Source organism: Lissotriton vulgaris, chromosome 1_1, assembly GCF_964263255.1.
Source record: "Lissotriton vulgaris chromosome 1_1, aLisVul1.2, whole genome shotgun sequence".
Taxonomy (NCBI): Eukaryota; Metazoa; Chordata; class Amphibia; order Caudata; family Salamandridae; genus Lissotriton; species Lissotriton vulgaris.
In genome coordinates this window covers 771493342-771509727 of record NC_141685.1, presented here as the reverse complement: position 1 = coordinate 771509727, position 16386 = coordinate 771493342, and the positions used below count along the sequence as shown (strand labels likewise).

General features: G+C 47.9%; 1 protein-coding gene across 1 annotated transcript in view; it reads right to left on the bottom strand.

The window, feature by feature from the left end:
• SWT1 (SWT1 RNA endoribonuclease homolog) overlaps positions 1-16386 on the bottom strand; it is a 1175709-nt gene that overhangs the window by 687702 nt on the left and 471621 nt on the right. Inside the window, exon 10 of the mRNA XM_086956007.1 lies at positions 12943-13085. Coding sequence (XP_086812133.1) covers positions 12943-13085 — 143 coding nt within the window. The remainder of the gene's footprint in view (positions 1-12942; positions 13086-16386) is intronic.

The following is a 16386-nucleotide window of genomic DNA, read 5'->3' as shown; positions in this document are numbered from 1 at the left end:
ATGCTTCACCATTGATTGTGGTGAGTGAAGGTACTGCTTAAGAATTCCTGTGGGCAAAGGCATAACTGAAGCCTTCACAGTTCCTCCTGGGCTGGTGGGACACTGGAAAGAGCCAGACTTGCACAACTCTGTTTTAAAGAAAGTGGCAGTATTGAGAAAGGGCTGCAGATTGAGCTGAACTGTCCTCTTGTTCTCAGGTTAGCAATACTGAGGCAAGAACTGCAGATGACGAGGTAAGATTTTCTGCTATCAGGTGTCCTCGCCTATTTATAGTACCCTGCATGACAGAGCTGAGCAGAGTGGAAATATTGTGTGTTTGTTCAGGCTAGGACAGTCCTACATTCTTGCATGAAGGTAACGGGGCTAGATGCTGAAGTAAGACCAGACGTGGTGTGATGCTTTGAGTCTGGAGGACAAGACGTTATTACCTGCATGCTTGAATTCCCCAATAGCCATTACAGAGAATGGGGTTACCCAGTTGGTCATGGACCTGGGTGTATTATGAAACAATAAACAATGGTCCTTGACCTTATTTTGAAATCGAATAATCGTGATACTTAGTTCCAAAGGTTAATTAATTAAAGAGCATGTTAGAGGTACAATTGTATGCTCATGGTAATCAATACTTTATTCATACAAAAGAAATGAAAGTGCAACTGACCAGATTCAGAATCCACAAGCAATTTATTTTCATGGGAAGTGACGTAATGATTTAACTAGACAGTAATGGTTGTATTGGTGAGGGTTGCTCTAAGAGAGGGAACGTGCAAAGAAAAGTAGTGCTCTAGAGAGTTGTGATAAGGCAAAAAGGAAAGTATTTAAGGTAGTGGCATAAAAGGATAATACAATTCTAAAACAATGGACTGGTTGTTAATCACTATACATAAATGGCCTGGCCAAAGATGCAGTTCACGCAATAATTCAGTTATAATTTGCTATTGAGGGATAGACATCCCATGTTGCACGTTGGGCATATACAGAGGGGGTCCAGGCCGTATTTATAAGGGGCGTCAATGTTTCGACCTGACTTGGGGCCATGCAGGTAAGTTAGACCTTGGCCATGCGGGTCTTCTTCAGGACAGGTAGGGGCAACCCAGAGGTTGGCAGGGGCTTCAGAGTACCCCCCTGCTAAGTTCACGCACTGCGTTGAATCCCATTACTTGGGCAGGTATAGTGGTTCACAGATGTGCGTTCTGCATAATTCCAAAAGGCTCACTCTGTGCGAATAGAGGTAGGTCCAATTGAATGAGACAATCGCTTCTTAATCTATGCATCCTCTGCAAGGCGCGCATCCGAGGAAGACCCTGACTCACTGCAGCTTCAGCTTTGAATTTAATTCAAACCCTGGTTTTTGACAGGAGGGCGACTTCCCAATTTCCTCCAGAGACTGTCAGATTCTTTTGAGACTTTCTCTCCTCACTTAGGATGCTGTATCTTTATGAATTTGACACTCAGAATCTAAAAATATATAATTGCTGAACTAGGGATCGTGTTATGATTTTTGATTCTGTATCCTGTATCTGAGCCTTCTTTGCAAGCAATGCATATTTCTCTGCATTGTTATATTACAGAAATCTGTATTAAAACGTTTTAAACTAAATTCTGATCTAGAACTCTTGGGGGCATGGCCAAGCACCATGGCCGAAAGGACATGAACCTCTGAACTCCCGGCCGGTCGCCCAGAAATCCTGCAACATCCTGCACTCAAGATTCAGTAATAATTAGCCATGAATCCTACTGGCAGACAACCGAGACCTATATAACCCCTGCGGACTTGATCCGGGTGGGTCCACACCCAGGCGGAGTGGAAGTCGGAAGGTCGATCTGCGGCCCAAGCAGGAGTCTGGCAGTGAGTATATTGCGGGGCAAGGAGACAGCCTGTGCAGACGGCACCCAGGAGTACCGGCTGCTCGGACGAAGGTGGCGTCGAGGCAGGGAATCCGAGAGAACCACGCTACTGCCTGGAGGAGTAGCCTGGGAGAATGACTACTTTGGTGAAGAGAATTCACAGTGCAGGAGCCTGGTGGCGGGGACCTGGGCCGGAGACTGCCTCATGGATGCTCCGCCGGCCCCGTCAGGATTTGTCGTGACCGGGTCGGACTACGGCCCGCGACTAATACCATGAGGTGAGCCAGGAGTGGCTGTGCCGTCGTGCTGGGCGCCATCTGCCCGCCCGGGGTGGCCCAGCGAACTGTGGGGACCGTAGCGGGGAGCTGCCACCGGTGGCAAACCAGAGAAATATGCTGCACGTCACAGCAGGAAAGTTGCTGGGCATGAGGAGGAGAAGCAGAGGCATGAGAAAACTGAGCCAGGTGCCTTTCTGTGGCCTTGTAAGTGGCTGCGGGGTGTACCAGGGCCTGCCCAGCAAATGAATATGCGGCAACCCTAGGGCATTGAGGACACTAGACGGGAGGGCACCAACAAGCTCATGTTTTGGAACGGAGAGTGAGGACTGGGTCACCTCTACTGCCTTCATAGACGGGGCAGACTGCAGCCCGAGACAGCGCCGACTTGAAGCGCTGTGCGAGGCATGACATGGTATTAAGGAGGCCTACAGAAGCCGAGGAGCCCACATCAGGGAAGTGCTGGGCAGAGATCTAGCACACATGGGCTCGTGACCCAGTCGCTTCGAGATTGGGCTCCAGGGAACGGAGAGGCGACCTGTGGCCGCACCGAAAGGTATCCAGAAAATTGATTGGGCTAGCTAATCCGTAGCATCGGTGCATGGCCTGAATAAACAGGAGCTGCTTCACACTACCGCATGTATTGACTGGCCGGGGTGGAGTGCCCAGGGCCCCCAGCATTGCCTAAGCAGAGGGAGAGCGGTGGGGGAGGCTGTAATGCATGAGAACTGCGGGGCGCTGCAGAGCGGTCAGGGCGCGCAGCCGCAGGCAGAGGGAGACCCATTATGGTGACCAGGTGTTGGCCCACTGACCAAGCGCGAAGGAAGCAACACGTGGGAAGAAGAACATGACGGACCCAGGCTCCACAGGGCGGGAGAACATTTGTCCGAATGCCGGACCCCAGTGAGGGGGGGTCTTGTCAGTGAGGGACCATGGATAAAGCTGCATGCTCAGCTGGATCCAACACCATCACGCAATACACCACGCCGTGCCACCCCCACAGCACATTACGAGACAGATGTGGGGGGGTAGAAGAGGATGATAACTGCAGTGGGCCCTCGTGTGCTGAGCTTCTAACAGTCATACAGGGGTGTATGAAAGCCTGGGAGAATCAAATTGAAGCAGTGTCTGTTGACATGAACCTCCTGAGAGCAGACCTGCGAAAGGTGGCAGACAAGGTGACCGTCGCGGAAGGAGACATCGTGGACCTGAAGGGTGAAGTGGCAACACTCAAGAGGCAAGTGGCTCAAATGTCCACAGCAACAAAAGCCCTGGAACGCCGGGCTGAGGACGCGGAGGGGCACACCCGGTGCAGCAACATTTAAATCTTGGGATTTCCGGAGAGGTGGGAGGAAGGTTCTGCGGAGCACTGCCTCGACAAGTGGTTTTGAATGCAATTGCCCCCTCAGGGCATTCTGACTTCTTCGTCATTGAAAGAGCCCTGGTCCCCCCCTTCCCTCCGGGAGCACCATCTCACACAGTTATAGCTAAAGTACTGAACTATAGAGACTGTATCCTGCACGCTGCCAGGGACGATGGGATCTCAGGCATGAGAACAATAAAATCACCATATAACCGGATTATACAAAACAAGTACAGGAACAGAGAAAAATGATCCTTGGGGGGCAAGCGAAGTTTACGGGACATGCAACTCCAATACATGTTGTTATATATAAGTTAAAAGTGTTGGCACAAGGCAATGCTCATTTCTTTGAATTCCCAGAAGAGGTGTGGGAATGACTGGAGGTTCGTGGAGACGCACTTCCTCCCCGGGAGCAACAGAATCGGTAATGACTGTGGGGCACCCGATCAGGCATAGAGACAGAGTAAAAAAATTAATGCGGCGGGGCTCCCTTGCACAGAATCAGCATCGGAACAAAGAGTCGAAGTGGTCAGGGACGGCACTATGCTGCGGGGAACAGTGGTAGCAGGAGGTTCGGACCAGTTGGAGGCATCCATGAGGCCATGCCTGGCGGGGCAGTCACAGTTGGTGGGCCCAACAGTCGACGTTGTCCCAGGGACAAAGCTGGAAGCTGAGGCAGTGTAGGACTGAAGGCCGACAAGGCCAGCCATTTTGCATAATTGGTCTCTTTTCGTTGAGTGATGTGAGTGTTTGAGTGGCACATGCGGGGATGGTCTGTTAAGAAAAGGGTGACTGAAGGCTGGTGAAACGGGTGCAAGAGGTGCAAATGCATAGAATGAGAGAACCAATGGGTTTCATGGGGCTATCATATCCGACTGGGCCCTAAGCTTATCAGAGCTCTAGCTCCATGGTAAAGGCTTATCTAGTCAATTGGGTGGGCTGGCCAGGGTAGCCTGCAACAAGGGGAGGGGGACAAGTCGGGGGATTCAATGGCCATAGTTGGGCGATTCAGGGATTCGTGTACGTCCTGGCACAAGAACGGGGTGGGCAACGTTAGCACAGTTGCACGTACATTGTCCGTGGGTGGGAGTTGGGGAGTAACACATTGGAATTGCTATGTTGTAGTTTGTTACACAGGTGTGCAGTGCGGGGTGTCAGCAATGGTTGGTCAGGGATTTGTGACTTGTGAAAGAGCAAAACCTTAATGGCATGGCGACCGAGATTAGATTCCTGAGCTGGAATGTCAGGGTCTTAGGCACATGTAAAAAGCACCATAGAATGTTATCCTTTCTTAAACACCATCATGTGTCCATAGTATGCCTTGAGGAAATGCACCTGGATGACTATGGAGCAGCTAGGGTGGCAAAGAAGTGGCGGGGCTAATTGCACCATTCCTCCAACTCAACATATGCAAGGGGAAGAAAACAAGTTACTTACCTGTAACTTTGGTTCCCCAGTATTGGTAACTTTCATAGATTCCCATGCTTTGTATCATTCCCTGTCGTCGGAATGGGAGCCTCTGTAGTATCACAACCATAGAAACAAAAGAGAAACATAGGCCTAGGCCTCATCTCATTTTGTATCCTATCACTCTCTTTATGTAAAAGAGACCAAACTTTTGCCAGGACCAATCAGAGCAGCCTCACCCCATAGAACCTTCCTGAGAGAGCTCAGAGCCTCAGATTTTCGTAGCCGTTGAGCAAACCGCCACTAACTCTGTAAAAAGACCAAGCTTTCCCAGGGGAGGAGGGTGGGCGTATGGGAATCTATGAAAGTTACCAATACTGGGGAACCAAAGTTACAGGTATGTAACTTGTTTTCTTGCCCCAGTATTGGAACTTTCATAGATTCCCATGCTTTGTATCAGAGTAGCTAGCAGTAAATTACCAAGACACATTTTGTAAATACATGGTATCACATAACCACATAGCAATACTTATAGCATAGCAAAAACAAGAAACAAAATGTGCTCACCAGGAAGTAGGGACTGTAGGGAAAGCTCACCTCTCAATGAAAAAGATTCCGCAGAACTGCCTGACCAACAGCCGCGTCGTCTCGTCCTGCAGATTCCAGGCAGTAGTGTTTCGTGAAGGTATGAGTACTGATCCACGTTGCTGCCCTGCATATGTCCTTAATGGCGACACCAGAGAAAAGAGCCACAGACGATGCCACAGACCTCGTGGAATGTGTACGGACTTTTCTGTTCAGTGGCTTGCCCGACTCCTGATGGCAGAATTGAATCGCACTTGAATTCCAGCGGGAAATGCCACTCTTTGCCAAAGGAAACCCCTTCCGTGGTGCGCTGTAGGACACAAACAATTGTGATGATTTTCGAAAGGGTCGTGTGCGTTCAAGCATCTTTGAACGTCCAAAGAATGTAATGTGCGTTCCGCAGGCGTAGAAGGGCGCGGAAAGAAAGACTTTAAAATCAAAGGTTCATTCAAGTGGAACTCAGAAGGCACTTTCGGAATAAATTTCGGATTGGTGCGAAGAATAAGCACATCGTTTTTTGAATTGAAGGAATGGTTGCACTATGGATAGGTCTTGAAGCTCACTAACTCTTCTCGCTGATGTAAGAGCTAAGAGGAGGGCAAGTTTCCAAGACCGGAATTTCAAGTCCGCCTTGTGCACCGGCTCAAACGGAGCTTTCATGAGTTGAGCCAGGACAAGATTGAGCTGCCAAACTGGCGGAGGAGGGCAAACAGGAGTATACATCCGAAACAAGTCTTTCAAGAATTGTTTAACAATCCTAGAGGACCATGAGGACGGACCTGAAGAACTGCGCCGAAACCTCGATATGGCTGCAAGATGTACCTTCACAGACGGATGCGCCAAACCAGACTTAGCCAATGATAGTATGTATGGCAAAAGTTGATGCGGTACAGATTTGTAAGGATGGAGACCTTGTCTTTGACACCACAGGCAGAACCTCTTCCATTTCGCTTTGTAAGTTTTATTAGTGCTTGGTGCCCTTGCCTGGGATAACACTTCTCTACACTCCTTGGGGAGATTCAGATGACAGAACTCTCTGTGTTCAGGAGCCACGCTGTCAAGTGCAGCGATTTCGGATCCGGATGGAACACCTGCCCCTGATTCCTCGATAATAGGGATGGAATTGGTCTCAAGCGAATTGGATGATCCTGGGAAAGTAGAAGGAGTTCTGTGTACCAAAATTGCCTAGGCCACGCCGGTGCAATGAGAATCATCTTGCAAGCTTCCGCCTTCATCTTCCTGAGTACTCGTGGGATGAGGGGAATTGGCGGAAAAGCGTGAAAGAACGCGCCGTACCAGGCAATCGAAAGAGCGTTCCCCAGAGATCCCTGATGGTGAACTTTGCTTGCGTAGAACTGGCATTTGGCGTTCACTGGAGAGGCAAAGAGGTTAATGGTCGGTGTCCCCCAGACCGAGAACACACTCTCCAGAATGGACTGATTCAATTCCCATTCGTGATTCGCCTCTGTCTGGCGACTCAGGGCATACGCCGTGACATTGAGAGAACCTGCCAGATGTTCGGCCTTCAAATTGATCCCGTGCAGAATCGCATAATCCAAGATTCTCTGAGCCTCTTTGGATAGAGTTTGTGACTTCGTTCCTCCTTGCTTGTTGATGTAGTGCATGGCCGTCGTATTGTCCGTCCGGACCAGCACTGTCTGATTTTGAACTCTGGGAAGGAAAGCCTGCAAAGCAAACCGAATGGCCGTCAGCTCCAAAACATTTATATGGCACTGGCGCTGCTCTGGACTCCAGTGTCCGCTGACTTGAAGCTCTCGGAGCACTGCTCCCCAGCCTTCCAAAGAGGCATCTGTAGTCATAATCAGGGGGGATGGTGAAATCCTGAATGTCAGACCTTCCGCGATATTGTCTTTTACTAGCCACCACTCGCATGCTGTTCTCATTTGTGGCGTCACCAACACCTTGTCGTTGAATGATCCCTCTGCCTGGCACCATTGCTTGTCTAGCTCCTCTTGCAGAGGACGCATTCGCAACCTGCAATGCGGTATTAATGGTATGCAGGATGACATCGACCAGAGCAGAGACATGTATTGTCGGACTGAAAGGCATTTCTTGTTGAGCACCTGGCGAGCCGAGACTATCAACTTTTGTTGACGTTCCTCCGAAGGACGAGCTGTGCATTGCGTCGTGTCCAAAATGGCACCAAGGAACTTTGTGGATCTTGAGGGCTGCAGAACTGACTTGTGTTTGTTTAGCTGAAGGCCTAAGTGATTGAACAACTGGATACAAGTTGAAACGGCTTGAGAAGTTTCCTTGAGAGATGGAGCCTTGACGAGCCATTTGTCCAAGTAAGGGTAAACTTCCAGGGATTGCTTTCGTAGGAATGCTGCTACTGGTGCTAACACTTTGGTGAAGACCCGTGGTGCAGACCGAAGGCCAAACGGAAGCACCTTGAATTGGAAATGGCTCTTGCCTACTGTAAAGCGTAGATATTGTCTGTGAGCTGGGTGTATTGGTATGTGGAAATACGCATCTTCTAAATCCAGAGACCCCAAAAACTCTCCTGGGTTCAAAAGAGGAAGAATATCTTGGAGAGTGACCATCCTGAAAGAGAGTTTGATGAGATAAGTGTTGAGCTTTCGTAGGTCTAGTATGGGACGCCAAGTCTCTGCTGTCTTCCAAACCAGGAAGAACCTGGAATAAAAACCTCTGCCCCTCTGAGAGAGAGGTACCGGTTCTATTGCCCCCTTGATGAACAATTGGTGGGCTTCGAGATGGAGAAGACTCAGATGTTTTGTGCGGTTGGCGCCCGGAGCTCTTGTTGGAGGAAGATCTTGGAATTCCAACTTATGGCCACTCCGAACAATATTCAGGACCCACTGGTCCGATGTTATACACTTCCAGCTGTTCAGACAAAAGGATATCCTGCCCCCCACTGATGTTACTGGGAGGGAAGGAACAGTAGGTAGAGCCAGGAGGCCGCTATTGCCTCTTGGCATTGTCACGTCCATGGCGGTTCTGACGCCCTCGCTGAGGTTGGCGAGAGAAAGACGCCAATTGTCCCTGCCGTTGATTTGAATATTGAGTCTTGTAAGACTGCGAAGACTGTGAGGAATATCTCTGCTGGGTGTTTCCTCTATAAAAGGAGAAGCCTCTGCCTCGTGCACCTCTAAATGGGACCTTACGATAGTCCAGACATCCCAATGACTTCGCTGTGTTCGTGTCTTTCTTTATACTTTGCAGGGCATCATCAACATGCTTACCAAAAAGCATCTCCCCATCAAATGGGGGGTCCAGGATCTTGTTTTGGACCTCCTGACGAAACCAGGTGGCTCTCAGCCAGCCCTGACGACGTAGTACTGCTGAGCCTGCTAAGGCACGAAAAGCCGTGGAAGCAATATCCATCGCACAGTCAATTACTTCGGAGGAAGATTTTTCTCCCTCCATAAGTACTCTCCTAGCCTCTTCCTTCGCGGAGTCTGGCAGTTGTTCCACAAATGGCTCCATGTCACACCACATCTGGCGGTCGCATCTGCCTAGAATGGCGAGAGCATTTGCTGCTTGAACAAGCAAGCTGGCCATGGAAGAAAACCTCTTTCCCACGTTATCCAGGCGCCTACCGTCCTTGTCCGGAAGCGTAGTCAAAGGCGTTGATGGGTTTTTGGATTTACTTTGAGCAGCCTGGGAGATCACCAAATCAGGCTTCGGCTGACCAAGAAGACCAGCTGGACTGCCCTCTGGAGCCTTATATTTCTTTTCCAGCCTAGGAAGAACTGGTATAACGGTGGCTGGATTTTGCATGATCTTTATCCCTTCATCCCACACATGCTCAATTATGGGAATGGATTTGACTGATCTTTTGTATTGTTCTTTAAAGTCATACATGAAACATTCAGATTCTTCCCTTGTAAATGGTAGTCCAAACCTCTTTGACGCTCTTCCCATGAGGTTATGGAATCCCCCTATATCGACTGGAGGGGAAATAGATGTATCTCGACCAGTGGCGTCTGGCTCTTGAAGTCCACTGTCACCGGGATCCAAGTCTGGGTCCTGCAATGGATCAGTCAAAGGATCCACCTGTACCTCCTCATCAGAAGAGGAATACTGCTGAATGGTAATGGCGGAATCGGGATCCGATGTCCGGGAAAGGACCGTTGGTATGACCACTGGCGTGAGAGGCACCGCCTGCGAAGGAGGCTGCACGACCACAGGCTGCGCTTGCGGCAACACCTGAGGAGGAGGATGCGCAGGCTGCAATAAAGGTTCCGAAGGAAACCTGGTTCTATAGTCTTGCAGCATCTTCTGAAGATCAGAGATTAGAGAGACCGGCATGGCCACCATGTCCTGTCCTAAACCAAGTGGACGTCGCTCCTGAGGCACATAGCGATGAGCCTCTTGATCATATGCCTGCTCATAATATTCCTCTGTGTCAGTCTCTTGCAATTTGACATGTAAATCTGAGGGACTGTAGGCATCCTCATATTTGCCACCATCATACTCTTCCTCATCCGACTCGTCATCCAGAAGCAGTGTAGGTGGAAGCGTTGAAACCCGTCTTGGAGACTTCATTTCAGATGTAATCTTCAGCTTTTGAATAGGAAATTGCAAGTTTTGACCCGTCGACGACCTCGTCGACGGGGCCGTCGACGGTGCGCTAGTCGTCGACGCTATCGTCGATGGAATCGTCGACGGTGTAGTGGACCTCATCGACGGTGCCTTGGACGTCGACAGTATTATCGTCGACGGTCTCGTCGACGAACTCGTCGTCATCACCATGAGCGTCGTCGTCGTTGTTGTCGTCGACGTAGTCTTCGTCGACGACGAGGCCGTCGACAGCACTTTACTGGAGATCTTCATCATCGTCGACGAGGAAGAAGTCATCGTCGACGAACCTGGAATCTTAAACGACGATGACGTCGTCGACGTCGAAACCGCCACCGACGACGATCCCGTCGACAGTGGCAAGGAAACAGCGGGAATTTGCATAGAAGTACTCGTCGTAGACGTACCTGATGTTTTTGTCGTCGACGGGCGCTGTTTTTTCTCAGGAACGGTCCCTGGATTGACTGTAGAGTGTTTTTCACCAGTCTTTTCCTTTTTGGACGGAGGAGAAGTGAAAGCAACCTCCTTTTTGTCCTTAGTGGCTGTAACCAATCCAGCAGCCTGTCCCTGCCTCTCCTTTTCACTTCCGTGAGGAGATTTAATGGGACTAGCCCTCTCAGACCTGTCAGAGATCTGATGGGGGGGCACAGCTGAAGAAGAAGAAGGAGGAGACCTACCCCTCTTCTTGGATCTGTGAGAGGAAGCCATAGATGGCGGATCCTCTTCATCTGATGAAAGCACTTCCTTCCGAGTCTTCATTTTTTGAAGCCAGGTCAACAGCCGGCCCTCTCTGTCCCGAAGTGTTTTTGTAGAGCAGGTTCTACAAATCTTGCAGTCAGTGGCCTTGTGGGCCGGGTATAAGCAATATATACAGTTTTCATGCTTATCTTCCACAAAAAGTCGTTTTTTTCCCACAAGAGGCACAGGACCTGAATAAGGCCTTCTTCTCCTTGTCAGACATGTCTTGATTGAAGTTGAAAAAGTTGTAGAAATAACTTGAAAGAATGAGAAAACTGAGCAGAGCTCAGTGGAGACTCCCTAGCACAACGTGCAGTAGAAAAATCTGAGGCTCTGAGCTCTCTCAGGAAGGTTCTATGGGGTGAGGCTGCTCTGATTGGTCCTGGCAAAAGTTTGGTCTCTTTTTCACAAAGAGTGATAGGATACAAAATGAGATGAGGCCTAGGCCTATGTTTCTCTTTTGTTTCTATGGTTGTGATACTACCGAGGCTCCCATTCCGATGACGGGGAATGATACAAAGCATGGGAATCTATGAAAGTTCCAATACTGGGGCAACAGTGGTGTGGGTTGCCCCAGGACGCCGTTCACCCTCATGTACAGTGAGGCAGATGTGAACTGTCGATTTGTACTCCTCCGGTGCATATTGGATGGCCGAGACGTCTCTATTTTAAACACAGATGTCCTGAACACGGATGACCCTATATTTTTTCACACTATCCAGGACCTAATAGCTACTGAACTAGGTGGGCCATTACTATGGATGGGGATTTTAATTGTGTATTGGAATCAGACTTAGCTAGGCACCCTCCAAAAACAGGAACTAAAGGGAAGATGGCACAGAAGCTCTGGGAAGTCATGCGGGAGCTGGACTTACGAGATGTTTGGTGGGAGGGACACCCTGCCCTCTCCTATAAACATGTTTTTCCCACACACACGGGGAACGCTGAGGTTCCTCTACCGCATCACGAGATGGGCGGGGTGACCTCTTGTGTTTCTTGTGATGCCTCTTACCACACTCTCGACCAAGACCTAGATGGAGACCAATGAGGCGAACACTGCGGTGCCGGACATTGGGCCGCAAGCAGCTTTAGGGACTGCTCCCTCAAAGCCTTCAACATCATGGCCTAGCAATCAGAGCACGACTTCGAGTCAACAGAGACACACTAAGTAGGTGTCAGTGACGGACATGGTGTGATGACAGGCACCGCTCGGTTTGAACCCCAAGGTCTTTTTACTCCACATCCTACAAACCAAAAGAAGTCGAAAAAGTAACAACAAAAAATCTGTCAAAGATTGACAGGGGGGGGGGTCAATGGATCGGCACTGGCTGGCGAGGAAAGAAAAGAACTGGCATCAGTGCGCCAGAGTGGTGGGTATATTGATGACACAAATGTCACGACGAACATGACACCGACAAAGTCACGCGGAATCGATCGATGCCAGTTACCGGCAAGCAAGGGTACTGCTAAGAAATATCTTCCGGATCCAGCTAGACACCTGGAAGTTCAAAGGTAATGAATCTGCGGCTAGATGTCTCTATCAAATATATTACAACATTATACAATTCTAAACTTCGAAGGGCAGGTGATTGTTGGAATTCTAAATTTAAGATATCTCACATTATCTTGATCTGATCTAGGGTGGATATACAGTAGTTTTATGAACTCTTGGAAGATAATGATTGATGCAATGTAAGGGTCATAATGAAGAAACTAAAATTACTTTTCCCTGAATGTGATGTTGGGTCATATCCTGTATTTGTGAATGTATTTCCTTTGAGGGATTTTTAGTAAAGGTGCACCCAACTGCGGCTGGAAATTAATCTGTTCTTGAAACGTTGTTAATATGGGTTGGCTGCTTTATTAAACCCTGTGCATCCTTAAACAAAGGTAGTACATCATAGATTAAGTTTGCAAAAATCATAAATTGGACTTCATAACCTCTATAGGGCTTACGTATTACCATACATCTCAAATATTTATAAAGGACATAAAATACTCCCCAGTGGGTATATGTTCATGCTTATATGGACAGTTAAAAGTAGAGTTTTATAGCTATATCATGGTGACATCTGTTGATTAATAAATAAGCCTGAGTCACTCCATGCATTGGGCTCATGATTATACTATAACCACAACTATATTACAGGTAATGCAACTTACCTTCTTTCAATGGTGCTAAGCTTACATGAGATGGCGGGCCTGCAGAGGTCATAATTAAATTTTGTACCGCTGCTAACAAATCTCCTTTCGATACAGCTTTGACATCACTCACTAAAGCTTTATTGCATAGATTTTTATCATCACTGAAAAAAAAACAGAATTGTCATTAGTGATGTTTTCACCCATTATCCATCTGTATCATACTTCTCCACTAAAGTATACAAAACAAATATGACAAGGACTGAACTGAGTGGTATCGATCCCAGCACCTTATTTACCTCCCTGAGCTGCTGAAGAAAGCAAACTAATGTGGACTTGCAGCTGCTATACTTTGAATGAGACATACCAGTATTTATCACCATCCCTGCTACACATTTAGTCAAACATTATTTAACATGCTATAAAGCACACACGCCACCAGTTAGCCATTCCAGAGCCCATACAAGAACTGGAGAAAACAGAGATAGGGCAGACTTAGATGAACTCAGAATAGTCACTTAAGAATAAGGTGACAAAGAAAGAGGTGCTGGAGAAAGGACTGAAACAAATCATTCAATGACTAGTATATAAGAAGGGCTGCTAAATTTCTAATGATACATTAACAACATTACCCTGTTTTAGTGGGATACTAACAGCACTTCACGGGGTGGATGGTAGTATATATGGAGCCTTCTACCAAAAGTAAATTTACAGATTAGTGAATCTACACATGTAAATGTACTCTTATACTTTGAAGTAAATTTACAGCATTTTGACCACAAAACTTGAAACCAGGAATTGGAGCCAAATTTACAAGTATAAAGTTACTCTAGTAGTGACTTGTTGCATATAGTCAGATGTTTTCGCAACCAGGGTGTATATTTTCTGATATATAAGTGTAAGGACATTTTTAAAAGTATAACTTCTACTAGATTTTTTTTAACATATGTTTATCTTAAGTATGAATGTTCATTTTATATAGTTATTGTAAACGTTTCAACAAAATAAAAATATTATTAACCTTATTTTTTGTTAAATATTTCATTAATTTCAATATTACATTAAGTTTTAAATGTGTATTTAAAATAGTTATCATCTAAAGTAAAATGTTTCTATTTATTTATTGTATGGTAAAATTTGTATATGTTACGTATATATAATAATTGCAATTAATTTAATTAAAAAAATTCAAAACATAAAAGTAAATACATTTTTAAATAAAAAATGCTATTGCAATATTTTATGATGCATTTTGGCCCAATTTTAAAGAGGGCTCCGACTGAAACGCAGCAGTTGCTGCAGTAAATGGGATGATGATGGACTTCCCCCAATTTATGAAGACACCAAAGAGGCCGCCAAACCGAATGATCTCCCATATGAGGGGATCAAGATTGTCCGAGGGATGCTGGACGTACAGGGTCACATAGTCTGCATACATGGAATCAAGGACCATCGGGCGTGAAGTCGAGACCTCTCCATGCGTGATGCGGTCACACCCGGGCCGCCAGCGGTGCTGTCGCGATCGCAAAGAGAAGGGGCGACAGCGGGCACCTCTGCCTTTAGCCCGGGCGACCCTGCCACTCCAGTGTGTCGAACGCTTTGGTAGCGTTGAGGAACACGGCTGCCACAGGGAGGTCCGGATCAACTCCCTGCATCACGGCAAAGGTGTTGCGTAAGTTGTGGGCCATACTCCTGCCCGGAACGAAGCCACATTGATCCGGACGAAGGATTGTGGGAAGTAAGGGTAGTAGGCGCAAGGCGAGAAGCTTTGCGAGAATTTCACTATCCACATTGATCATGGAGAGAAGCCGGTAGGAATCACATAATAATAGGTCTTTATCAGGCTTAAATATTGTCACGAGGAGTGCCTCCCCCAGGGAGGGAGGGAGTACGTCGGTCTTGAAGAAATCTTCATACATGTTAAGCAGATGGGGCGCGAGCAGCGGCGCAAATTCCTTATAAAAAGCAGGGGTGAGCCCGTCCAACCCCAGGGCTCTGTCTCTGGCCATACCGCAAATCACTCCAATTACCTCCTCAATGGAAAAAGGTTCATCTAAATACCTGCGATGAGCATCACTCAACCAGACCAGTTCGATTGAGTCGAAGAAAGCTAGAAGATCCGCAGGGGCTTCCAGCTGGTGCGATGTATACAGCGAGGCATAAAATGGCAAGATTTCGGTCTGAACCGCTTCATTGCCCAGTACTAATTCATCCTCACCCGAGCACAGCTCACTGATATGGTCATTAGCCTACGGCCTCCATAGGAGACCCGCTAGGGTCTTGCCCGCCCTATCACCTTCACCGTACCGACAGTTGTGTGCATCCTTGCCCAAATAGTAAGCCTCCCGCAGTGCCGCCTCGTCAAATTCCACCAACTTAGCTTTAATCTGAGCGAGAATAGAAAGTCAGTTGGTATCAAAATACTCCCATTCCAGCAGTCATATCTTGCCCTCTAGGCGCTTTAAGTCCCCTTGAAGAGAACGAAGGACACCAGCCTGTTTAGCTATGCATTTGCCTGTAATCACAGTTTTAAAGGCTTCTTATAGGGTAGATTGGGAGTCAACCGAGCCTTCATTAAGCTCAAAGTATTCTGTAATTGCGTGCTCGATGTCGTACCGGAAGGCCTGGTCCTGGAGAGCTCCTGCGGGCAGTCTCCAGCAGAAGGACCTGCTCAGCGTACCAGGCTGTACGCGCTCCAGTAGCACTGGGGCGTGATCTGAGAGGCTGCGTGCTAGATGCGAGCAGCGGCGAACCCAATTGGCCACATCAGGAGAGAGGAGCCAGTAGCCTATCCTGGACCAAGTGGGGTCTGCGGTGGAGACGCAGGTACCCTCACAACAGTGTGGAAGGAGCTGTCGCCAGACGTCCGTCAGGCCATAATCTTCCATCATCACCTGCAGTTGCTCTGAAGCCCGAGGGTGCGTGCGGCGCAAGCCTCCCAATCTGTCCTTGGCAGGGATGAGCACCACGTTAAAATCCCCACCCCACAGAACAGCCTCAGGGCCCAGAGATTCCACAAGCCACCACACTTCACTAAAAAACTGGGGATCATCATCCTTAGGCCCGTAAATCGAGACAAATCAGATGGGGTGTCCACCAATTATACCCAAAACCATAAAGTACAGACCCAGTGTGTCCACAATATTAGCACGGGTGTGCCAAGGGAGACCCTTTCGAAGGACAATAGCTGTGCCCCGAGAAAACCTGCAATACATTTTTCTCCCATCCAACCCGCCAGTAAGAGCGAGCACTTATCACACGTCAAATGCTGGACAGAATTAAAAAGATAGGGGGGGGGGAATTGCTATAATTTTCAAAAAAACGTTTAGCTGCACCCTAGACCAAATCCCTATCACAGCTTGTGAAGCTGCCCTTTTTAAACTCGCTCTCTTCCCCAATTTTATCTATTCAGGGGTGCTTATGCATCGACCCCCAGAGCACACTGCAAATTGGATTCCTATATTA